The sequence below is a fragment of the Onychomys torridus genome, chromosome 8 (assembly GCF_903995425.1).
Source record: "Onychomys torridus chromosome 8, mOncTor1.1, whole genome shotgun sequence".
Classification (NCBI taxonomy): domain Eukaryota; kingdom Metazoa; phylum Chordata; class Mammalia; order Rodentia; family Cricetidae; genus Onychomys; species Onychomys torridus.
In genome coordinates this window covers 69019526-69045389 of record NC_050450.1, presented here as the reverse complement: position 1 = coordinate 69045389, position 25864 = coordinate 69019526, and the positions used below count along the sequence as shown (strand labels likewise).

General features: G+C 40.6%; 1 protein-coding gene across 3 annotated transcripts in view; it reads left to right on the top strand.

The window, feature by feature from the left end:
* Positions 1-25864, top strand: part of Myo1d (myosin ID) — a 298063-nt gene that overhangs the window by 75024 nt on the left and 197175 nt on the right. For 2 of the 3 annotated variants that reach the window (XR_004945597.1, XM_036194793.1), the window contains exons 2-9: positions 10618-10826; positions 14192-14285; positions 15585-15750; positions 17182-17235; positions 19571-19666; positions 23510-23626; positions 24182-24385; positions 25661-25806. Coding sequence is in view for 2 of the 3 variants with exons in the window: in XM_036194793.1 (XP_036050686.1) it covers positions 10618-10826; positions 14192-14285; positions 15585-15750; positions 17182-17235; positions 19571-19666; positions 23510-23626; positions 24182-24385; positions 25661-25806 (1086 nt within the window). In the remaining variant the exon portion in view is untranslated. The remainder of the gene's footprint in view (positions 1-10617; positions 10827-14191; positions 14286-15584; positions 15751-17181; positions 17236-19570; positions 19667-23509; positions 23627-24181; positions 24386-25660; positions 25807-25864) is intronic. The other variant, XM_036194795.1, reaches the window with a different exon arrangement.

Here is a 25864-nt window from a genome sequence, read left to right as displayed (position 1 = left end):
GTTGGGTTGTTGTAGTTTCTTGTTGACTTTAGTCACAGGGCTTTAGACAAGGTGTGCTAAAAGATCTGCATTTCTGACAGTCCAGTTTCCCTTTGTTAGTCTGGATCAGTCACACCTCCACCTCTTGCTGTTACTCCTTTCTTAGCCAGTTGACTCAAAGCCATCAGGGGCCCAAAATGTCAGGAGAAGTCTTGACTTCCAATCAATGGGGTGTTTGTTGTGCCTCCTGGTAGAAGCATTCTTCACTCTGGAACAAAACTTCTAGGCCTGCTGAACACAAGCTTGTAGAAACAAGAAACAAAAGTGTCCCTAATGAGCCACTAGGAGTGATAGTGAGTGGAACCATTTTATTTTCATTCCTCAGTTCCTGGATCTGTGAATCCTGGTTATAAGAGGAAGAGTACCTAATACTGGACTCTGATTTAAGGCATATACAGCCTTCTGAAGAACCCTACCCCAGCCTTATAGGCTATTGCCACCCAACTAGCATTCTAACTATCTTTATTTTTTACTTGTCTTTCTTATTTAATATATTTTAATTAAAATACAATTATATCAGCTGGGCGGTGGTGGCACACTCCTTTAATCCCAGCACTCGGGAGGCAGAAGCAGGTGGATCTCTGTGAGTTCGAGGCCAGCCTGGTCTACAAAGCAAGTTCCAGGAAAGGCGCAAAGCTACACAGAGAAACTCTGTCTTGAAAAACCAAAAACAAAACCCAAAACAAAAACAAACAATTATATCATTTTCCCCCTTTTCCCTTTCCTCCCTCCAACCCCTCCCATGTGTCTCTCTCTAATCCCTTCCCTTCCCCCATCTCCATCTCAAATTAATAGCCTCTTTTTCTTTATTATTGAGATAGATAGATAGACAGACAGACAGACAGACAGATAGATGCACAAATATATAAATACAATCTGCTGAGTTTATTTTTGTTGTTTGTGTGTATGCCTTTTCAGAGCAATACCTGTATCTAAGGATCAGGGAACATCCTGGAAGATTATAAGAGCCAGAAGACCAGAAAGTCTGCTGTGAGACTAGAAATGGCTGTCTGAACAAGACCTAAACAATGACATGCTAATGAGAGGTCGGAGGGAGATTGCACAGAGTTCCACCACTAGACAAAGAACTGCAGGCAACCAATGCCTGCCGAGAGAGAAAATTAGTCTCCTTCAGGGACTAGCCCCCTAATTGCTTACTCAGCCCCACGTATTTTGCAGCCATGTTCTCCAGCAGTGAAAATGGTATCTCAGATTTGAGTTGGAGTAGGTACCTTTTTCATTTTTCCTGGCTTTGAAGTTCCTCACATAAAGAGAGGAACCAATTATTTTCTATGGGGGCATGAATATATGGCCCATCTTTTAGATATTAGATAACATTTTGTTGTATTGTACCCCTCCTGTTATAAATTTGGCATGCCCACCAACCTGCGGAGGCAGATGTGGCCACAGCTTTTGTCATCATCCACTGCTGCTTTGAGTTGTATAGACTTGTGTATGGACAGGACCACCCTTAAAGGCCCCGGCCACCCCAGATTCTCCCTGTCTTATTTCTTCTCTCTGTCTTGTTCAGTCTCTCTGTTTCCCAGTCTCTGTCTAGCTCTCTCTCATGTTCCCACTCCAAAGCATCCTTTTGCTCTCCTCCCTCCCCCAATAAACGGCCTACATTAGATCTGTTGCATGGCATGATCTCTTAGCAACTCACCTTGGCCTTTTCTGCCACTTTATCATTACACCTCCCCTTCATTTTTGAAACTTAGAAGCTAACAGACAGCAAAAGCTAGGATTAACCATATAAATAGGGGAAAATGATGTTAGATGATTTAAGGCTGTTCATATCATACCTGACAACCTGAATTTTGTCTATAAGCAGGGTACAAAACAATTCCTGAAAGAAAGAGATGTGCTAGAGATTCATCCCATTCATTATGGTTTTATTCATTAAATATCTAACCTTTCCTTAGTAATACAGACTGTATTGCATGCCGAAGGTAAAACAGTAAACAGGGCAGTCATAGCCTCTGTTCCCCTAAAAACTATTTGTCACAACCACCATGAGGGAAACAAACAGGTGTGAGCTTTGAGATGGAGAAAGAATTGTGTGTTCGAGGCCAGACCATACAGTGATGGGGTACTGGTGTGACACAGACCACTGTCTGGATGTTACATTGGCAAGATTGTGGCTTCCTGCTGAAATGTTTGAAGACTAGGCATTTCTAGTAGCTGTGTGTTTTCAGGACACATTTGGTGATATGTGGGAAGCAGATCTGAAGGAGTGACAGTAGTCACATCATGACAGTACCTGTGATAGAGATGGGCAATGCTCGGGACTTCAAGTTCTTATTAACACCTTATTAACACCATTCACTGCCAAGTCACTTGATCATAGGAGAGAAGGTGAATCCTACTGATTTGAATTTCTTTTTGTAAGGAAGCTAAGACAGATTTTCATGGAATTTATTATGATAAAACTCTATCTCTAGAGTTTCTATAGAATTTATTGTCCACAGTCCTAAGACAAAAAGTCCATAATCAAGGTATGAGCAGAACCAAGCTCTCTCTGACAACTCTTTCTAGGCTCTTCTAGCTTCTGGTGTAGGTAGATAGATGGTAGGGGTAGATGGTATTTGTTTCATGCTACCTCACATGGTTCTATCTGTGTCCACATGTGACATTTCCCCTTCTTTAAAGTCCACCCTAAAGAGCTCATCTTGATTACATCTGCAGAAGCCCTGTTTCCAAATATAAACTTATTACAGGACAGTTAGGACTTCCTAATATATTGTTTGGGGAACACAGTTCAATTCCCCACACTAATGCCTTGTAATTTTTTTCATTTGTTTGTTTTCCAAAGCTACTATCTATTTTTCTAACAGTTATTAATGTTTTTCATTTTCAAATGCACATTTTATTGTTTACACATAAAAAGTGGGGAAACAGCTCATAGAAAATGAAATCTAACAACTGAACAATCCAGCTCTAAATAACGCCACCAGTGTCCAGAAGCAGAGTTCACTTGCAGACAGTGGGTAGATCCCCTGCTGGGAAAAGGACAACAAGTGGATGCTAGCTCTGCAGCAGATGCTTCTGGAGATGGACAGAGACTAACTGGCCATGCTTCAGTTGTGCTTAGCCAAGTCAATCAGCATACTGAGCACTCAGCAGTCACCTAACTCAGAGCCAGCCAGGGGCAGATCTTGGTAGGAGATGTGATCACTGGAAAGCTCCCTTGTTGCTAGAGTTCATAGTTCATGTGCTTTGAAGTACATTAGAGAGCAGTGTCTGCAGTTACTGCTTTTTATTTTTCTTTCTTTCTTTTTTTAATTATTTACTGTTTTTAAATGTTACTATTATCAGATAGTAAAGCTGTCTGGGGCACCAATATGTGATCTTCAGTTATATTCTAGTTCCATAACTTTCTTTATCATACTTTAGTTTTGTTTTTCCATTTTGTTGTTGTTGCTGTTTGTTTTTGTTTCTTTGAGACAGGGTCTCTCTGTGTAGTCCTAGCTGTCCTGGAACTTACTCTGTAGACCAGGCTGGCTTCAAACTCAGAGATCTGCCTGTTTCTGCCTCTTGAGTGCTGGGATTAAAGGTGTGTACTACCACTGCCTGGCTCCATTTCACTTATTTTATCTCAAACTTTTTTTTTCTCTTATCTTTGTCTATTTCCCCAACATTCATTATCCCTTTTATTTGTTTTTATAAAGATTTTTTTTCTTGATTTGGCCATTTCATATATGTAATGAATTCCAGCCATTTCCCCCTCCTATTACCTGATTTCATTGCCATTTATCTTTTTAAAAGCTACATATCTACTTTATTTCTGATAGAAAATATCTGTACAAATTATTCTCCTTTACCTCTGCCATCCAAGTAAAAACAGTAGTTTCTACTCTTATGTTCATTTAGCGCTCCCTTACAGCTGCTCAGAAGTATGTGATTAATGGGACCAACTTTGTTCTGAAGCCACCTGCATATTGTGACCCTTCCATTCTTAGCATTCCACTTAGCTATTCAGGGACTTCAGCCTGCCTTTGGAGGAGTTCTCCCATCCTGAGACAGCAGGAGAAAGTGCCATTCTCTGAGCATTCTCTTCTGCTACGTCAGTTGTTCGGGTCATTTTTTGGCAGAAGTCGGGGCACTGTCACACTGTAGCCCGGGCTGATCTGAAAATCACTATGTAGACAAGACTGGCAGTCCTCCTGCCTTGGTCCCCCAAGTCCTGGGATTACCACTTCTGGCATCCACAACCTTTCTTCATATATAGTGGCTCAGGGTTGCAGCTTGTATTTTATTTCATAATAGTTAATACTTTCTCTTCTGGTTTTGTCTTGCTCTTATTGATGATTTCAGAGAGCCAGATATCCTTATACTGCCCTCTTTATATAGGAGTGCCTTGCTTGGTATTTGAAGTTGGTCCCAAACTCAGTCCCAGAGAATTTATCTATTTAGAGATACATAGAAAAAGAGGAGGCAGCAAAGGAGCCTGAAAAAGAAAACCAGAGAAATACAAAGAAAACCCAGCAAATGTGGGCTCACAGAAACCCAGGGGAGATAGTGCTGGGGCAAAGGGACTCTGTCAAATGCTGCTGAGAAACTGTGATAAAGGAGCCCAAACAGTGAAGTTCGAGTTCATGGGTAACTTACTTCAGAAAGCTGGACCGAGCATTGAGATACAGAAGTGGTACCCAGATTGGAGTTGGCTGAGAATGTAAGAATGGGGTGTGTGTGTGTGTGTGTGTGTGTGTGTGTGTGTGTGTGTGTGTGTGTGTGGAGAGAGAGAGAGAGAGAGAGAGAGAGAGAATATGCCTCATCATAGATAGTATACCTCTCCTGAGAAATAAGGATGTTATAGCCACAGAAGACTTCATTTGCATTGGAAAAGGAAGGAGATGACCCAAATTGACTATAATTAAGCACCATCTTTTCAGAAAGTGTATATTCTCATAAAATAAATGAGCAATGCCCATGAATAAAGATTTTTATTAAAAACACAGAATTTTCCTTCTGATTATGAATGATCCCATGGATTTGATGAAGTCAAACAAGGGCACCGATAAATTGTTAGTGCATGAATCTAACTTGAAATACAATCTGAAGCCAGGGTGGTGGCTTACATTTGTAAAGCTAGCTCCCAGGAAACTATGGCAGAGGACTGTCACAAGTTTGAGGCTGTCTGGAGGAAGCTACAAAGTAAGTGTGCCTGAAAAGTCAACAAAGAGGAAAGGAGTTAGGGAGGATATGATCTGAAATATCTCCTTTTTTGTCTTATACTCAGTGTAAATTTAAAAAGAAAAATTATCCCTTATATTTGGTAAGTTTTCATATTCAGTTCAGTTTCCCCTTAAAATAATTGAAATTCTCTATCCATGATTTCTATTTTCACACCCTTCATTAAGCATCTTATTGGTCTCTGACTATAAAACTGTTGTTCATTCTTGGTGTCCAGACACATCAAATTTAAATTTACTCCACCAGGTTTCCAGAAACTATCATGTCACATCATCTGCTCTGTGAATATAGTAACGTGGCGTTCTTGTCACCTTCCCATCTGCATGTACACACACGCCTGTGCACACCTTGACTGTAGGCTGTAGACATGCTCTACTGTGACTGGTCTGAAGGGGCTGCTGCATCTTGTCTAGCTGCTACAGATGGCCCTGTATGCAAGTGATGTGAGTGAGTGAGCTAGAATACTTTTAACAACAAAATATTTCAGAGCTCGTGGATATTGTACATGTGTCTTCCAAAAATATTGTCTTTATATCTTCTCTGTTGCCACACATTAATTAAAAATGTTTTAGAAGTTTTGTTTCATTTAGAAACAAATGAAAATATCTACTTGTTTCAATAAATATTTTTTTTTTACATTTTAAAGAACTATTTAGGCTATTTTTGATTAGTTGGTATGGGTTTTTTTTGTTGTTGTTTTTTGGGTTTTTTGTTTTGTTGGTTTTTTGAGACAGAGTTTCTCTGTGTCGCTTTGCACTTTTCCTGGAACTCACTCTGTAGCCCAGGCTGGCCTCAAACCCACAGAGATCCACCTGCCTCTGCCTCCCGAGTGCTGGGATTAAAGGTGTGTGCCACCACCGCCCGGCTTGGTTTTGTTTTTCTAACTTTTGCAATACAATTTCATGCAACCCGGGCTGTCCTCAAGCTCACTATGACCAGGAACTCCTGGTCGGTCGTCCTGCCTCCACTTTTCAAGACCTGAGATTACAGGGGTATGCCTTGTTCAGCTAATTTTAATTTTAAGTTAATTTAAGACAAGTGTGTGTGTGTGTGTGTGTGTGTGTGTGTGTGTAATTGATATATAATCCAGGATGGCCTCAGACTCCAACAGTCTTCCTGTCTCAGCCTCCTGAATGCTGGGATTAAAGGCGTGTGCCACCATGCCCTGTCTTACTAAGCGGTTTTAGTGAGTGGGAGAGTTCTGAGGGGGAAACGTGGGTGAAAATCATAACACTGGTGTTGGAGATTGAGTATCGAGTAGGACTCCACAGAGAAACTGGTTCTCAGACCTTTGAAGAATGAGGGGGAGTCTGCTGAGTGTGGGGCAGGAAAGGAACCAGGATGAAGGGATGCCAGGTAGTGAAACTCAGGGGAAGAAGCATGAAGGCAAGGCCTTTGTTTTGGATAGGTGATGGAGAAGTGCTAATGAAAAGAGGTGGTGTTGGTGGTTAGGAGTCAAGTAAAGCCGACAGGACCTTGTATGCCTGGGACAGAGTTTGTCTGTGACTTTAGGATTCCTCATTAGAAGGGTTGTGTGGGGTGTGGGTGTGTGTGTGTGTGATAGTCTTTGCTACTATAGCATATGGTTTTATTATCTTTCCCGTTACACGCTGTTGTTATGATTTATTTACAGTACTTTCTTGTCTTAGTTTTCCCTCTTTTAATTTCCAGGGTTAGACCCTTTCCTTGTAGTATATGAAGTAGACACTTTGTCATAACAGGTTTACACACAAAGATCATAGGAATGCTTTTATTATTCTTTCGGAGCAGTGTGTCTTCTAGTGTAATTACTGCAGATCCTCCCCCAGGGAAGTCCTGAAAGGGCCTAACTACAGTACTTTTCTGTTCTTCTCCACCCTCAGGCACCATTTCAGGCACCATTTCAGGCATCTGAAATGGCAAGTTGATGTTAGAGTGTATAATGGCACCATCTAGTGGCTATTTTGAAATCTAACCAAGTTTAAAGTCATTTGATAACTAGTGTACAATTTCAAAAGTAACTTTCTATCATTTTTGCAAATTTCTGAAGCATTTATTTAATATCATATTTTGTTGAGCCTCTGAAACAGTCTTCAAGTCAACAGATAACATAAATATTGTGATTTATAAATAGCATGGTTTATAAAGAAATGATTTCTACATTTTATAGCTTTTTGAAACAAGGTAACCCAGGCTGTCCTTGATCTCTTGATCTCCTGCTTCTGCCTCCCAAGTGCTGGAGTGGTTGGTATAAGTCCCCACATCTGCTACTGTTCACTTATTTTAATTATATCTTGAAGAAATGATGCTTAGTGATTTAATTAAACAAAATATTTAATTTGAACTAATACAGAATATCAGAGACTATTCCATTTGTGGCCATAAGAATTATTCAGTGAGAAAGTGCATTATTAAATACAGTGAGGATGAGATAACACACTGTCACATACATTATTGCTTATGCCTCTGAGTCAGAGTATCAAGCTCATGAAGTAACTTTTTCCTTAACAGCCTGTTGCTCCTTTTCATTTTTTTTTTTTTTTAATTTGGGCAGTTTTGAAAACTAAACAACCCCATCTTTCTCAGTTCCTTGGTCATGCCTGCTGAGCATGTCTTACATATTTACAGATCCAACCAGAGACACTTGAGTGCTGAATCCTACTTTTTATTTCTCTGTGGGTTTTTTAAATATATATCTTGTGGGGAGGGTTTATGCACTTGCTCTTGGAGACCAAAGTGGGGGATATTGAAGTCCTCGGATTAAGAGTTACAGTCACTTGTGAGCCACTTATCATGAGTGCTGGAAACTGAACTCTGGTCCTTTGCAATAACTGTACACAATCTTAGCCACTGAGCCTATCTCCCCAGCTTCACATTCGTGGGCCTTTAAATGTAAGTTGTATAGATAGATATCTTGTTGGTGACTTGCAGTTGATTGACAAAGAATGACATTTTGATCATTTAGTCTATTCATCATCTATGGAGGCTATTGAGTAGGGACAGTATTAATAAAAATAAAAACACTTGGTAAAGAATCTATGCTTGGGGTTAGGGATTTAGCTCAGTGGTAGAGTGCTTGCCTAGCAAGCACAAGGCCCTGGGTTCGATCCTCAGCTCTGACAAAAAAAAAAAAAAGAGAGAGAGAGAATCTATGCTTACCTGCAATCGGGAGTATCAGGAGTGGAAGGCCAACCTTGGCTGCATAGTTCAAGGCCAGCCTGGGCTGCAAACAAACATCACTTTTAGGCATAGCATAATAGAAGTATAAAATTAATTGCTGGGGTTTTTTTTGGGGGGGGAGGGAAGGGGTGTTAGAGGGGTATTATTACCACTGAATATTATTATTACCACTGAATAGCTAGGGAGGCTGGAGCATAGGGAGGGTAAATAGTTCTCACAAGGTCTCACCCCTGTTAAGTCAGTAATGGGAACACTCAGGCCCAGATGGGAAGGACCCAAAAGTTAGTGCTTTCGCTGTCAGTGGGAAAATCACAATAGAAAAATGCACAGGAAACCTCACTGGTTGATAACTCTTATTTAAATACATGCCAACTACTTGATAAAAATCTTGGTACTTATTTGTTTCCATTCTTAATTATAGCTGACAACTTCCACCTTAAAGGAAAGAAGTTTTAAAAACTTGCTGTTCAGGCCCTAATGCTTATTTCTCCTTGTCCATTGGCTATAAACAGTGGGGTACTTAGAGACAAACTACCCATGGGCCAGCATTTTGCCTCTGTGAGCCTTCTTCATTCAACTCTTGAAAGTGAGACACAATCTTCCCTCCATATTCACAGATGTGGTATCCTTACAACCAGCCAACTGCAGATTAAAAATGTAAGGGCTATTTAGATAGCATATAACTTGTATGCAGAATTATTATAGCCTACAGATTATGGAGGATAATATACCTAGTCTTTACACAGATCTAGGACATTTTACACAAGGTACTTAAGCATCCACAGATTTTGTTATTTGTAAGGGCTCCTAGACCCAATCTCCAATGGATGCTGAAAGAAGGCTGTATTTGCCTGTGCCTTTCAGCAGATAGAGTGTATTGATAACAATCACTTGAGCAGAAACAGTTAAGCTCTGGTTTGTACATACTTAGAGGTATAGGTTACATTGTAAATAGTATGTGTGGGGTTTCTATGTTTTTATATTAAATTTTTGTGCAGGTTTATCATCCCTATTTACAATTTCAGTCATGGAGCTTTTGCTAATTTTACTTTGTTCCAATGGCTTCTTCTGACCTGCTTCCTCATTCACCCATCCCTATCACCCCACTGTATGTATATAAGGATAAACATGTCATGTGCTGTATAATATCTTGCCATGCATGCATATACTTATTTGTCAAATGTATGTATAGATAGACAAACATAATTAAATATGATCCCATACAAAAATTGAATCGTATTACATATACCTTAAAAATATAGACACTTCCCCGAGAGTCCTTCTCACTGATTCGTAAGTTGTGCGTCCAGGATGTTTTCTGCAGTGTCTCTCATAGTAGCAGGAGGGAAGGGAGGTCACTGAATAAATTGTGCTGTATCTACACCACAGGATTCTAGGCAGTCACTCCAAAAACCAATTTGATTTAGACCAAAAGTGTCTCCTCTACCATTCTCTGTTGTGGATTTTACTGTGTTTATTTCTTTACTGACAATTTAGTGAGACTTCTAGAGGGAGATTAAATAAATGTGAACAGGCCTTTTTGTAATTGAAAATCCAGTGAAATAAAATCGAAGACCTGATTTAGCTTCCATTTCTTATCCTACTAGAGCTGTGAGGGTTTCTCCAACTTTTTTCCTCTTCTTGCTTGACCTTCTGTATGGAAACAGGAAATCCACAGCCTTCTAAGTGCTAGATTCTTCTTGCCTGAATTTTAAACCCTTGGTCTTTTTCACTAGTGACGTCCAAAGGGTACCACAGCAGATATGGTCTCTACTATTAGTTGGTTTGTTTTGTTTTTGATTTGGATTTTGTTTTTTGTTGTTTTGTTTTGAGCTTCACTACATAGCTCAGGCTGGCCTCCAACTCACAGCAATCCTCCTGCCTCAGGCTTAAGAGAGCTAAGTGTAAGCTACCATGCCCAACTCAGACATAGCCTTTGGGTTTTTGTCTGTGTGTTTATTTTTAAGACAGAGTCTCACTCTGTAGCCCAAGCTGTCCTGGAACTCCCTGGCTTTAAAGTCACAGCAATTCTCCTGCCTCAGCCTCTTAGGAAATGGGACTACAGACACAAGCCACTATATCTAGCTGTAATGTGGTCTTTAAAAGTAAACTGACAACTGATGAATTATCAGATCAGAAACAGCTTCTGGAACATTTAAGCCTGTTTGGTAATAAATTAAGAGGAAAGAACCCATCCCACCTACCTTTTGTTCTTGCTTTGTGCAGATTTGAGAAAGGACGCATCTACACATTCATTGGAGAAGTGGTCGTTTCTGTGAACCCCTACAAGGTGCTGAACATCTATGGAAGGGACACAGTCGAGCAGTATAAAGGTCGTGAGCTGTATGAGAGACCTCCTCATCTTTTTGCTATTGCTGACGCTGCTTACAAGGCTATGAAGAGGCGATCAAAAGACACCTGTATTATGATATCAGGTATTTGGAGGGGGCCCTGGTTACAATGTCAAAAGTTATTTTTTTTATTTATTTATTTATTTATTTATTTATTTATTTATTTATTTATTTTACTCAGGAATTCACACAGTTGATGAGTTTGGGGTTTTTTTGTTTTTTGTTTTTTGTTTTTGTTGTTGTTGTTGTTGTTGTTGTTTTAAGCTTAAAAACCTAAGGTATTTTATAGGGCCCAGAAAAGTAATGAACCTAAATACCAAAGTATTTCTATCCTGTTCAATCATCCTCTAGTCTTGGTTTTGGAGGCTGAGGCAGGAGGATTGTTTGAACATGCAGGAGTTCAAGACCACCCTGAAAAAATAACAAGACCTCATCTCATAAAAAGAGTGCATATTATACTCACATGCCTTTTGGTCATTTGTAGACTGGGCCAGCATAGGATGTGATTCCTCCTATCCGAAGCACACACACACAAAAAAAAAACAAAATAATACAAAAACAGTTCAGATGTTAACAGAATGAAACAAAGAAAATGATGCACTTCTATGCCAAATGTGAGGGGTGAACTCAAAGTCAGACTGGAGTTTGGAAGTTGGTGCTCTGGCGCAGACAGAGGTGGGAATGGGCTTCCTGAACTTGGATCTGAGCCTTTTGGAGGAGTAGGTGAGCTGCAGCCCACGTGCTCAGAATGGGAGCCTAGCCACTCACACAGCGCTGATTACTTTGCAGCATCTCACCTAGTAAAATGAGGACAAGGAAAATACCTTTTCCCTGGCCCAGAATGGCCTCTCGAGATGTGGGAATCTCTGTGGGTGCTAATAATACTTCCTCTTTACTTTAGTGGCTTTGTGCTTTTCAAAATATTTTATGACCATTATTTTATTTTGGTTATCAAAATAACTTTAAGTGGTATGTAGCATAGTTATTTTTCTACTTTACAGATAAGAATGTTAAGGGTCAGAAGATTAAATAACTTAGTGTTGGAATTAGAGAATTATAGCCTGGGACTAAACTGTTTTTTTTTTTAAATAACTAAAACATTTTTAAATTTAAAAAGTTAACCAGTTACACGAATTTATGAATGAAAATAAAAGTCCTTTAGTCTTTTTTTCATACAATATATTGTATCATTTATCAGTGTGTTTTATTATTTATCACTCCCAAGTCCCTCCCTTCCAGTTCTTCTCACCACCACCATTTCCTCCTCCCAAGTTCATGTCTTTTTTTTGCTTATAACTCACCAAATCTAGTTGATATTAGACACCTTTATACACATGTGTGTAGGGCCATCCCCTGAAGGATGGTCAACCTACCAGGAGCCACACCCCTGAAAAAAAGCTGATGCTCTTTCCCCCAGGTAGCCATCAACTGTTGGTAGCTCCTCAGCTAGGGGTGGGCCTTGGGAGCTCCTTTTCCATCCATGCTAGAATGTTGACAGGCATGAATCTCATGTAGAGTCTGGTACAGGCAACCATAGCTGCCTATTGTGAGTTATGAGTATGGGGACCCTCTCGTGTTTTAAAGACAGTTTCACAGCAGTCCTCCCTAACTTCTGGCTCTTAAAATCCTTCCACCCCTTCTTCTACAATGTTTCTTGAGCTTTGTGATGTAGATAACCCATTTATGGTTAAGCCCTGCACAGACCCTTATTCTCTGCACTTAGACCAGTTGTGAGTATTAATCACTGTCACTACAAAAAGAAATTTCTCTGATGAGGACTGAGAGCTGCATTAGTCTGTGTATAAAGATAAGTATTTAGAAGGCAATTTGAGGCTATGTCCATAAAAGTAATAGTAGTAGATTCCCCTAGGCCTGTGACCTCCCTAGCCACAGGTTCTTGGCTAAGTTTACAGAACCAAGCATGAGTTTCCTCCTGTGGCATGGGCCTTAAGTCCAATCAGATAGTAGTTGGTTCCCCCCTTAACATTTGTGCCATTATTGTAGCTCACAGGGTAAAACTATTGATGAACACCAAATATCAGCAGCCTATATAGCACCTTTTGGGTACTATGAAAGCAAGCAAGCAGAGAGAAAGCTTCCAGGTTAGTACCAGCTTGATTTCTACATCTCTAGTGACCAAAGTATATAGTATCTTCAGCAGTAGGGTCTTACTATCAAGTCTTAGTGAGCAACCATGTGCAGTGGCAAGAGCTGTATTTTTTTTTTTTTTTTTTTTTTTTTTTTTTTTTTTGGTCTGGAGAGATTCCTCTAGGACCCACCTGACTCAGGAGAAAATTCACTTGTTCTTGAATGTCTTGTCCCCCAACATTCCAGAAGTAGCAGATGGTTAGTGTGTGTCCTTTTGCATATTTTCTCTCTCTGTATAGGTACATAGAGTCGCACGTGCATAAATAAGTAAAAATACAGAATTGTAATCATATACCACTCTTACAAAGTTAGTTTTTCCACTTAGCAGTGGATAGTGGACACATTTTCACTAGGGCGTCTATAGAACTAGCACATTCTCTTTAGCCATTCCATTATGTAATTAACCCTTTTTATCTAATTCTTTATTGATCTATTAGCCCAGTTTTAGTCGTAACACATAGTATAATCTGTAAAAAAAAAAAAAAAAAATTAATTTTAAAGCCTTGGGAGATTGATACATTTGGTTATACTACATTTAAAAATTCCCTTGGAAGAAAGTTTAGTAAGCGGAGTTTTGGTGTTTAAACAAGTAGATGGAACTTCTAAATCTTTCCCTCCACTACTACCACTTGTACTCATTGTCACACTTTCCATGATGCCTTGTGTCTCAAACATGGTGTTTTCCTTTTTCACTAAAATTATTGTAATTTGGAGGGGTTAAGACTTTTATTTTTCTTTCTTTCCTTTTTTATACCAAGAGACTGGATCTAACTGGTTTCGGAAATCCCTGTGCTCAAGCTACCTTTCTCAGCCTGGGTCTCTGGACCTGTGAGCACCTGACTCTAATTTTTGTAATCAATTACTTTATTCCCATTAAATTTGAAATAAGTTTTCTGTAGAAAATGAGGGTATATAAATGTAGCTGTAGCTACTGTTTGGATAAGCACCTTACTTTGTTTCACCTATACTTAGGAGTGATTGCTTAGTCTAAGGAACTAGTCTAACACAACTTACTCCCTGATATATTTTTCCTTAACTAAATATTGATTTGTAATTTATAATTTTGCTTCTGTCATTTTTTAAGACATGTTCATATCTATTAGAAGCAGCCGAGGACAAAATAACTTAATAAGAAATGGGGAAAGGAGGGGAGGAGAGAGGGAGAAGGAGGGGAAGGTGGAAGAAATGTAACACACAATTCTAAATGAATAACCATCAAAGGTTTAAACTATTCTGTTGACAATGAGCTTACTCCTGGCTTACCTTACGATATTAAAATCCTGCATAATTCTTCCCTCCAGGGGAAAGTGGAGCTGGTAAAACAGAGGCCAGTAAGTATATCATGCAGTATATCGCCGCCATCACCAACCCCAGCCAGAGAGCAGAGATAGAAAGGTAAGGGATCAGGGACACAGATTGGCTGGGCATCATGTGCAGACTGGGCTAGGCCTAAATTGACCATAGTCAAGCATTTTTTTTATGTGTAAATTGCTTTGATTTTTATATTGCATATTGTCTTTCTGCTTTTCCTTCTATTGCTATATCAATTTCCAGATTTACCAAGTTAAAAAAATATTAAAACTACTTTGAAAGAGTTGGAAGTGTCCTGGTTCCAGCCAGATTTCAGCTTCAGCAGAGTACTGGAATTTGTACAGCTTGACTTTATTGTTCAAGTCTCTGCAGGTTCCTTGCTCTGTTTTTAAAAATTGTGCTCTGAGTGAAAGGGGGCCCTTTAAGGTGGGCCCATGACTTCCCATTGCTATCACAACCATAACCCACTGATGCTGGGAGCCAAAGTAAGGTTCCTATGCAAAAGGGTCTCATACTGCACTGTACTGGGCTCACAGTCAGATGAGTAGCATAGTTAGTTGTTCTGTGCTGTGTGGGGCACCAGAACAGTGCCTGGCATACAGTGTTTGCCTAATAAATATGTAAAGAGTGAATGAGTGGTTATTATGTTTGTTTTTTAATGAAGCAACATGACTTGTTTCTTATGTGGTACAGCCTTTTCCTTGACTCCTTTAAAGCTGAATATTAGTTTACTGATGAATCACAGTAAATCTATACATCACAGGCAGCTTGATAGCTCAAATCTAGGTTGCTGGGTGATGTGAAGAAAGAGAATTTAGATTTGATGATACTGTGTGGACTTTGCATTTTTATCATAACTGGATTACCCAGTCAAAAGAATCCTTTTAAAAATTTGTGACATATTCCCACTACTGATTTTTCATTTTGCAATCTAATTTTAGAGTGAACATTTGATCAAATTTTTACAATTTTTTTTGGACCCCAGGAGAATAGCTAGCTGAGAACTAAATTACTTTCGTTTCTATATAGCAGATAAGGCTTATGTAAATTTACTGTCTTTCTGGAGCATATCAGGCCATCATCTAATGGTTTCCTTTGTAAGCAAGCAGTTCCTACACACATGCCTTTGTGAAGCATACAGTCATTTATGGGCAGCAGTTTGAAGGGTCCATTACAGGATTAGTGGCAGAGACAATGGTCCGCTAATCAGGTCATGTCAGAGGCCAGGTTATTCCTACAGGTGTGACTATGTGAGAGGACTCTTGTCAGCAAAAAAGAAACAAAGAGAGAATGACTAGAATGAAGTGAAGGTTTATCCAGTTTTTTAAATGTCTTCATCTCTGAATTTTTTTTTCAAATATCTTTGATATATTTTTGTTAAAGAGTGAAGAATATGTTGCTGAAGTCAAACTGTGTTTTGGAAGCTTTTGGAAATGCCAAAACCAATCGAAATGACAATTCAAGCAGGTTTGGAAAATACATGGATATCAACTTCGACTTCAAGGGAGACCCTATTGGGGGGCATATCAGTAACTACTTGTTGGAAAAGGTGAATGGCTAGTTTTCTAGAGAGATGCTTGTGAGAGCTGAATGTGTAAAAGTACTATTTGTGAAAGTGTATTTATTGTTTTAAAGCAGTGTTTGATCCTATTATCCCACTTCAAGTTTGCCTTCCATGGTAAGAAGCTGTCTACCTATGTTCTCTTATAAGCCCTTAGCTGTGGTTCTCAACCTTCCTAATGCTGTGGCCCTTTTAATATAACAGTTCCTCATGTTAGAGTGACCTGCAACCATAAAATTATTTCATTACTACTTTATAACTGCAGTTTTGCTACTTTTATGAATCATAATCTGAAACACAGGATATCTGATATGCAACCCCTGCGAAAGGATTGTTCAACCCCAAAAGTTGAGAACCATTGACTTGTTATATCGAGTTAGAAAATGTTAGATTTTGTCAATGCAGATTTGAGGTGTGTATGGGACAGGAAGAATGTATGACAACCTCTGGGTAAGATGTAACTCAAATCAATCAAATCTCTCTCTCCCTCCTACCCTCCTTTCCCCTGGGTGACTAAGGCCGGCATGGAACTCACCATCCTCATGCCTTAGCTTTCTAAGAGTTGAAGTTACAGGAGTGTACCATCATGCCCAGCTTTCAGACCTAGACTTTTTTATGTTACTATCCTCCATCCAGTTTGCTTGTAACTAACTTGGCATCTCTTCCCTGGCTTCTGTCTGCTTGCTGCTATCTAAGGTGTGTAACTGGCTGCAGCAGGACACAGGCACTCCTTCTCTTGGTCCAGTTAAGCCATGTTCACCTCAGGGGTTCCCTTTCCCTGTGACCCCACAGCATCTCATGGCACTGTAATTTCTCTTATCTGTTACATTAAGGCTATTTAGGAAATAAGTGCTTTATCAGAGTCAGTTGGAAAGAAACAGGAGATGCCAAGTATTACCCATCTCTTCTCCATAATGTTTCGTGATTCCTCTGTGTGTAATATTTAATCAAAAAGAACACTTGAATGAACACACATGTTGAGCAGTCTCTTCGGGGAGTCTAAGCAGAGTCCCGAGGGCCTGATCATGTTGACTGATTTTATTGTAGGATATGAGGCATTGCTCTTTGAAACGCCAGCAGACTCTGGACAAGGGAATGTTGAGAATGTTCCTCCCTAGCATTCCTTTCCACTCTCCCGCTCAGTTCCTACCACTTGCACATGCTATCTTTAGACTCCAGGGTGAGCAACAAGGCTTCATTCCTTATAATGTTAAGGCACCCCCATTTTAAGTAATATAAAGAATTATCAAAATAGTGCCAGGAAAACCATAGAGAGCACCCATCTCTGATAAGCTTTGGCCATAGATTTTTTTTTAATGCACTGTGAATGCAAGATTCTCTAAGAAAGTTGCTTCTGTGTCACTTATACCTACATTTCAGATTAACCATTTTTTTAAAATGTTTTTTTTTCTTTCTTAGTCTCGTGTGATTGTGCAACAGCCGGGGGAACGAAGCTTCCATTCTTTTTATCAGGTTAGTCCTCAGTTCCTTATGCGATGAGACAATTGATCATTGCCTGGTCGTGCTGAGAAATCCTTCCTCTGTACTCTCATCTGCCCTATGCCTCTCTGGCTTTCCTTGTCTCCAAACAAATTACATGTATGTACAGGCATGAACACATCCTACCCCACCTACGAGACTGAGTGTGAGCACTGTGAGAGCTGGTAGGTGGCCAGCCGACTGAATGCTCCCAGGCTGAGCATCACCTGCATTTCCTCAAGTGGAGGAACAGTCTGATGGCCGTGAGAGCTTTTGCTATGGCACCTTCTAGATGTGTTGGTTTCCTTTTCTTTTGACTTGAGTTACTACTCCTGTACTTGAGAGTTCTCGAGATGAGAATGTAAATTTGGTTGCATCGCTCTTGATAGGTGTAGGGTAATATGATTAGTTTAAAAACAAAAGCAGGAGTTATAAATTCAAGGGAGAATTATCCTCTATGCTGTCAACACTCCAAACAAATTATCTTTTGGGAATGTTGTTAGAGTTTGAAACAAACTCTTAAATAACCCTCCTTTGGCACATCTGCTCTTATAGAGAAAGTTGATGTTAATATGGTCTTTGAAGCTCAAAGTGATATAAACCAAGACTACTAAAAAGGCTGTTGACCTAATTAAGTAACATTTGGGGTTTTTAAGAATTAAAACTATGGGGTTGGGGAGCTATCTCAGTTGGTAAAACGCTTGCTGTGAGTTCAGTTCCCAGAACCTGAATTAAAAAAAAAAAAAAGAATTGGTGGTGTCCATGTCCAGTCCTAGTGCTGGGTAGGTTGAGACAGTACTGGGGACTGCTGGCTCCAGGCCAATTTAAAAAACAGTGAATGGAACCCGAGGAATGACACATAGCCAAAACTGACCTCCATGCACACACCAACAGGAATACACGTGCAATGACACATTTAAAACTATGAGTTAAAAAGATTGATTTCTGTGTAACTGTCTGTGACAGTACAATTGAAGACAACATTGTGTGATTAGGTAACTGGTCTAGTCAACTCCATTCAAGTTCTGGTATGTTGATTAAGAAATAAACATTCGTTAAGGCCTGCTAACTGTACATGTGAAGTCAGCCAGAGCTTAATGTACAGTGCAGAGCCCCTCCTGAAGGCACGCTCTACAGCACAAAAGGGTAACAACTTCGTCTCTGTTGACAGCTTGCTAGATTTTAGAGAAACTACTTCTCTATAAAATAAAAGAAGGGTTTATTCCAAGAATCTAAGCTTTTGCCAGTGTCTCTCCCGATTGGATGAAGTTACTGAGAAGTACTTTGGTCTGTGTGAGAGGCACGGCCATCAGTCACACTCCTTTCTGACTGTGACAGTTGAGGAAAAGCTGTGCAGCACATGGGGCTCCATGGGACTGTCAGTTGATGCCTCCTCTCCAGAATGTTGACTTTTCTAAATCCAGCAGTGTGACACTGCTGAGCAGCAAGCACCTCCGGGGGGATTCTCCTACAGACGATGACGTTCTGAGCAAGAACCTTCTAGACCAATTTTGTTGTGAATGAGCTGAGACATTTTCAGTGATATTCCCCATAACTGTGTAACACTCTGCCTATCTTAATATATAGAATCCGTTTACCTGTAAGTGAGAACAACAGCAACAAAATAAAACAAAATCCAAAAATCTCCTCAGAGCATATAACAGAAGGACCTAAATGTATAAAGCCTGGAAAATGAGTAGGATCTGGATCACTACTAAGTTAGAATATTTGACATTTGGGAGATCAGCATTTGCTTTGATGATGGATTAGTCAGGAGGAACTAATTCCTAGAGGGACAGAACCAGAAGAATGACTTGTTTGCTAAAACAGTATTTGTTAGATTGGCTTACATGATGTTTCTGGGTAGTCCAGCACTGGCTGTCTTCGTGCTGAAGACTGGAGAGGCTGAGAACCCAGGAGCTGCTCAGCCCCTGGGGCTGGGGGCCTCAGCAGTCCCTGTCTGGTTCTGAAGGCCTGAAAATTCCTGGAACTGCTGGTCTTCCTTGGAAGTGTGAAGAAACTGAGTTCTGGTGTCAGCAAAGGAATACAGCAGCAGTAGTTGTGGCTGCAGCAGCAACAAAGTGGATGAGTGGACCATCAAGATACAAAAAACGAAAAGCCAAGCTTTCCCCTTGGACCTCCTTTTATCCAGGCTGCCACTCAAAGGCCCTGCCCACACTTAGGGTGGTCTTCTCAATTCAAATAGCCTGATCCAGAGGCTCTCTCACAGGGGTTCCCAGCAGCTTATCTTGAGTTGATTCCAATGCCATCAAGTTGACAGCTCCAATGAACCATCACAGCAGTTTAATTTCAATTGAATGTTTTCCAGCTGCTCCAGGGAGGTTCTGAGCAGATGCTGCACTCTCTACACCTGCAGAAGTCCCTCTCCTCCTACAACTACATCCGTGGAGGGGCACAGCTGAAGGTAAGTTTCTTCTTAGAGAATGGAGAGGAGGCAGGAGGAACACAAGTGTCCTCTGCTCTGCTTTTCAAAATCTTAGTCCAAAAGGTATTCCACCACTGAACTGAGCACCTGGCTAAATAACCTTGCATGGCTGTGTTGTCCTCATCTAACAGAAATGTTCCTCTCCCTGTGTTCAGGGTTTTCTCTTAATATTTGATCTGACTTCATTTAGCTGAAACCATAAAAACACTGAGGACTAGAAAGCCTTCCTCATAAGAGTTGGTGTGATTTGGCAAAGGCATGTCGCTATGACAAAATTAAAAAGCACTTTGATTTTCTCCCTACTTTTTTGTTGTTGGTGGTTTTTCAAGACAGGATTTCTATGTGTATCCCTTGCTGTCCTGAAATACATTCTGTTGACCAGGCTGGCCTCAAACTCAGAGATCCACAGTTCTGCCTTCCTAGTGTTGGGATTAAAGGTGTGCACCACCACCACCCAGTTTCCCATTATTTTAAAATATTGACTGTGATTATCCTAGAAATAGTTTTATGGCCCTTGAGTTTTCTTTGTAGTCATCTTTTCAAAGGACCTCTGTTTTCCCTTCCCCTGGATGCAGGCACTTACATACACATCTGCAGGCCCTTTCTTGCTCCTGTTTAAATGAGTTTTCTTCTACTGGTCTCCCAGCCAGTTTAACAATGTGGTGGCTGGTGAGGGTGCATGAAGAAGTAAATGTGGTGGTGTCCTAGTTTGCTGGAAGCAAGGTACAGAAATGTAGAAGCTATGGAAGCCTTGGGTCATGGTTTCAATTGTTGCTTCCAAAAGGGTAAGAGTATGCATATTTGGACCCTGCATTTCTGTATTTTTAACTTTTCTATAATAAAACATGCACTGCCAGCAGGGTAGAGTGGCACATGCATGTAACCTCAGTATCCCAAAGGCTGAGACAGGAAGACGCTGAGTCCACCTGGACCACACAGTCTGACCCAGCTCAAACAAGAAAAAGCACTCACAATTTTAGTTGGGTAAAGCATAAAAAGATCTCTGTCAGAAAAAGATGTGGGAAGTGTTTTTATTTAAATTATTATTCCACTTAAGCTAGTTATACCCTTATTACTGGCTTAGCAATATTTATATTGCTGTTCCTAGAAATAAATGATACTTAGGTTTTGTAGTTAATTTTCTATTATTTGGCATTTAGGTTATGCTACCTTTTTATACTTTTCTAAGAGTGGAAATGTTTTAAAAATAAAATGAATTAAAAATAAAACAGTAGAAGGCAATGGTCCAACTTTCTCAGCATTGCCAGAAATACTTAAATATATAGAGAGGATTATGAAATCAACACTTACAGCTAGTAGCTGGGCTATTCCTTTACAATCAGACTATCATCTTATTGCCAAAATTACTTCAGGCCAAGTCATGTAGCTTATTACTAAGTATTAAGTTAATATTTGAACTTCTTTCTAAATAACATTTGTCTTTGGTACTGTTTTTATTGGTTTTCCATTTGGACTTTTTCCCCCTTCCTTTCTGACAAAAACAAAGAATTGGTGCTCATACTCAGAACCTAAGATAGAGGCTGGCTCAGTGGCTGGAGAGGTGGCTCAGCAGTTAAGAGCACTGGTTGCTCTGCAGAGGACTCATTTGATTCCTAGCACTTGCATGGCAGGTCAAAAACCATCTGTAACTCCAGCTCCAGGGGATCCAATATTCTCTTTTGGCATCCATGAGCACCAGGCACATACATGGTACACAGACATATGTGCAGGCAAAACACCCATACACTTAATTCAAAACAAAACAAAAAAGCACCAAAATACCCTAAGATACATGCTATGTTTATTATATTACAACATAATCACTTCACCCATACAAATATAAATATGATTTTAATATTCATAAAATATTACATGTATTTTATTTAATCAATCTTAGGATGTAGGACTCATGAACGATTAAGATACCTTGGGTCACAAGTAAGAGAAACTCCAGGTAGAGTTTCCTAAAACAGTAAGGAATTCACTAACCCTGTATGACAGCAAGTGCTGGGATGGTCACTCCAGTGCCTTGGGAACATTGCTAGAGACCCAGGTGGGGTTTGTGGTTCGTGGTTTTCGAACCTTAGCTCTGCTTCACTCCGTAAACTGGCTTTTTCTCTTGGTCTGCTTTTGTCGTGGTTTCAAAATGTCACCAGGAGTCCCAGTATTCACAGGCAAAAGAGATGCTCTGTTTTTGCCACTTTATACACACACGTCTCCCTAGAGCCCCTCCGCATTCACAGCCCCTCGTATGCTTTTCCTCATGCCTCCTTGATCACAGTAGCATCCTATGCCTGTGGCTGACCACCATGACCAAAAGCAACTTAAGGAGGTAAAGGGTTTATTTCTGTTTCCAGCTTGTAGTCCAGCTGTAGTCTACCCAGGAAAATCAGAATAGAAACTCGGGCAGTGCACATGGCCATGGAGGAGTGCTGCTTACAGACTTGCTCTCCATGGCTTGCTCAGCCTGTTCCCTTAGACACCTCAGGATCTCCTGCCTAGAAGTGGCATCACCACAATGGTCTTTGCCTCCAAATCAATCACTTACTAAGAAAATGCCCACGGGCTCACCTGCAGGCCATTGTTTCTCAGCTGCAGTTCCCTTTTCTCAGACAACTCTAGTTTGTGTCAAATGACTATAAACTATCTAGGATAATGGCTGTGATCAGTTTAGAACCATGAAGCCCCCAGAGGCTAGGAGCAAGCCAATCAGGGATGAGCTCGAAGAGAACTAAACAAATCTTGTTCTATTAGCAATAATGAAATAGTAGAGGAATGGCAATCAGAAAGCAACCAGCAATTTATTTTTATGGGACAGAACTACAGTCTCAACATGCAGTTTATAATAGCAGTATCTGATATTTTGGTATTTTTTTGGTATGGTAGGGACCAGACAACAACCTATAAGAAATGTGTTACTCTGTCTTTGTAATTCATAAGAAAATTGAGGCTCAGTAAGGTTGAGCATCCCTCTCATAGTGAGAAAACAGTGATGGGGCTAGGTGTTTGACTGGTTGTGCCTGAGACACAAAGGAACGTGCGCTCCTCAGGCAAAGAAGGTTTGCTTTTGTATGCCATTCCTTAGTAAGCAAGCATCAGACCAGGGCACTATCCAGGCAAAAGGAGCAACTCATTAAGAAAAGGGTTAGTCCAGAGCTGCTTCTGGGAAAACTTATAATACAAGCAGTTGCCACTCTGTACTGTGGAATCTGTTGGCACACTATCATTCCAAACAGTGGCCATATCTCCCAGGGCTACAGATTCATCATTGAACTCCTCTGCTCCAGTTACAAGCTATATCTTACCAGACAGACACTTGCCACATGAGAAGAAATAAATAATGAAGTCCTGGACTATTTAATAGCTTGCTAAGTGGCTGCCGCTGGTGGCTTTGCTCTGGGTGCTACTTTTCCTCACCTAGGGAATAAGAAGCCTGATTATGCAGTGTGAAAGCTGTTGCCAACCTACACAAGAGGACCTGTGGGAGAGCTGCAAATGCAGTAACCACCCATGGACTTTAGAAGTTCCCACACTCAACATTTTCACGTGTGACCGCCCCTAAGGAACATAGAGCTGTGATCTTCTGTGAGCCAACTCAGGACAGAAGAGTCCATGGTGCTGATTTTAAGTGACAGCTCTCACATACACATAGGCCTCATACATATAAACAATGTTTCTACCATAAAGTAATTTTTTTTTAATATTTATCTCCCTCAAAGTAACTTACTACAGAGGCATCAAGACTTCAGCTAAACACTTCTGTTTCATGATTAATGCTCATGTGAAATGTCTGTGACTTAAGATTTTCATGTTCATGTCTAGTCTTCCATCAATGATGCTGCAGAGTTCAAAGTCGTAGCCGATGCCATGAAAGTAATTGGATTCAAACCTGAGGAGATTCAAACAGTATATAAAATTCTGGCTGCTATTCTTCACTTGGTGAGTAAGGACTCTCAAAGTACATTCTATCCCTGTGGAAATAGAGTACTATTCCAGAAGATTTTGTTCCTTGTCAGAAGTAACTAACTTTATGAAAATTTCGCTTGTGTTCTGAAAAATGGGCTCTGATTTTCTCCATCATTTTATATTTTGAGAGGTTCTCCAAACCACCACAGGTTTGAAGCCTGTGCCCAGTTCATTGTACTGTACTGATAGCCACAGACCTTGAACTCAGCACCAATCCTAATGGTGATGCCTCTGAAACAGATGCCTCAAGTGGCCTCCAAGGCACAGTCAGACCATCTGAGGCCAGCACAAAGACCAGAATGGCAGAAAGTATTTGTGAACGTGACTACTTAAAAATATAGAACCTCCTTCAAAAATGTGTGCTAGATGGAAGGATAGACACGTGTATGGAAAAGAGGAAAAGAGAGGTGCTAGGCCTTCACATATGACATGCTGTTTACGAAGGTAGGGACAAGCAAGGTCACCTGAATTCATGATCTGTCAGAAGCTCACTGGAAATGGTGTCTTGTGTTTTCGTTTTTGATATAGGGAAATTTAAAATTTATAGTAGATGGTGACACGCCACTCATTGAGAATGGCAAGGTTGTGTCTGTCATAGCAGAATTGCTCTCTACTAAGACAGACATGGTGGAGAAAGCCCTTCTTTACCGGACGGTGGCCACAGGCCGTGACATCATCGACAAGCAGCACACGGAACAGGAAGCTAGCTACGGCAGAGACGCCTTTGCCAAGGTGAGACTGAACTTGATCCGTGGCTTGCAGCCTAAGTGAAATCCCATGAGGATGTGTTCAGACATCCCTGAGAGTGGGCTACGGGTTTTTAGAAACTGAGACTTTCTGGCTCCCGGCTGTGAGTATCACTGCTGGAAAAGCAAACTGGACCACCTGTGGGGATGAGGGAGTCAGTGCCTCGACCTCAGCAGGTCTGGCACCACGTTACCTCCCCCACCTCGTTTTCTGCTATCTTCAGCTGAAATGTCTCCAGTATTCCAACATATTCATCACTTCTCAAGCCTCATGAGTTCACCCCTTTCTGCTTCTAACCACAGGGTCTGCACGTGCCATTTCTTTGCTTGGGTTGTTCCTCTCTTCCCATCTTGCTCTGTTTAGTCATCCTGCTGACTCAGCACAAGTGTCTCTTCTTCAGAGAAGCCTTCCCTAGATTGCCTGAGCACAGAATAAATTAAGTCACTTCAGGGGGCTGGAGAGATAGCTCAGCAGTTAAGCACACATACTACTCATGCGTAGGACCCAAGTTCAGTTTCCACCACCCAATCTACCTGTAATTCCAGCACCAGGAAAACCAACACCTCCAAGGGCACCTACCCTCACCCACATACAGTCACACATAATACACTTTAAAAGTCACCTCAGACACTGTGTGTGTGTTCCTTCACCCTGTTCCCTCCACTCGTTGGAGACTACAACTTTCTGGGTACTTAGTGCTGTATTTCCAACAAACTATATTTCTAAGTGCTCAGCAAATATTTGGTGAGTGAGGGAATAAATTCCTAAGTACCCAAGGCCATTTACTCGTAGCTCACTCAGCATTGGTAGAACAGTTTTTAGAGGTGAGAAGAGCAGATGTAGCACTGATGTAGTAAGACATGGACATGTGCCTGAAGAGTAGTCTTAAAATACGAACAGTAGCCAATAACCTATTTAAAAATCTAGATTGCGGGGCTGAAGAGATGGCTCAGAGGTTAAGAGCACTGGCTGCTCTTCCAGAGGTCCTGAGTTCAGTTCCCAGCAACCATGTGGTGGCTCACAACCAGCTATAATGAGATCTGGTGCCCTCTTTTGGCCTGCAGGCATGCATGCAGGCAGAACTGTGTATATAATAAATAAATCTTTTTTAAAAAATCCAGATGCTGTTTCTGTAACAGGTTATATAAATTGCTAGTTGTTCCACTTAGGCGATAACACATTGCTGAACAGTGAGAAGAAGGGATTGAAGACATCCCAATTCCAAACAGACAAGAATTTATGATGTTCTGTCTCTCACAGGCAATATATGAGCGCCTTTTCTGTTGGATTGTTACTCGCATCAATGACATTATCGAGGTCAAGAACTACGACACCACGATTCATGGGAAAAACACTGTTATTGGTGTATTGGATATCTATGGCTTTGAAATCTTTGACAACAACAGGTAAACCGGGTATGATACTTAAAACCCTGTTGTTTCTTTTTTTCGATATTTAAGCCTA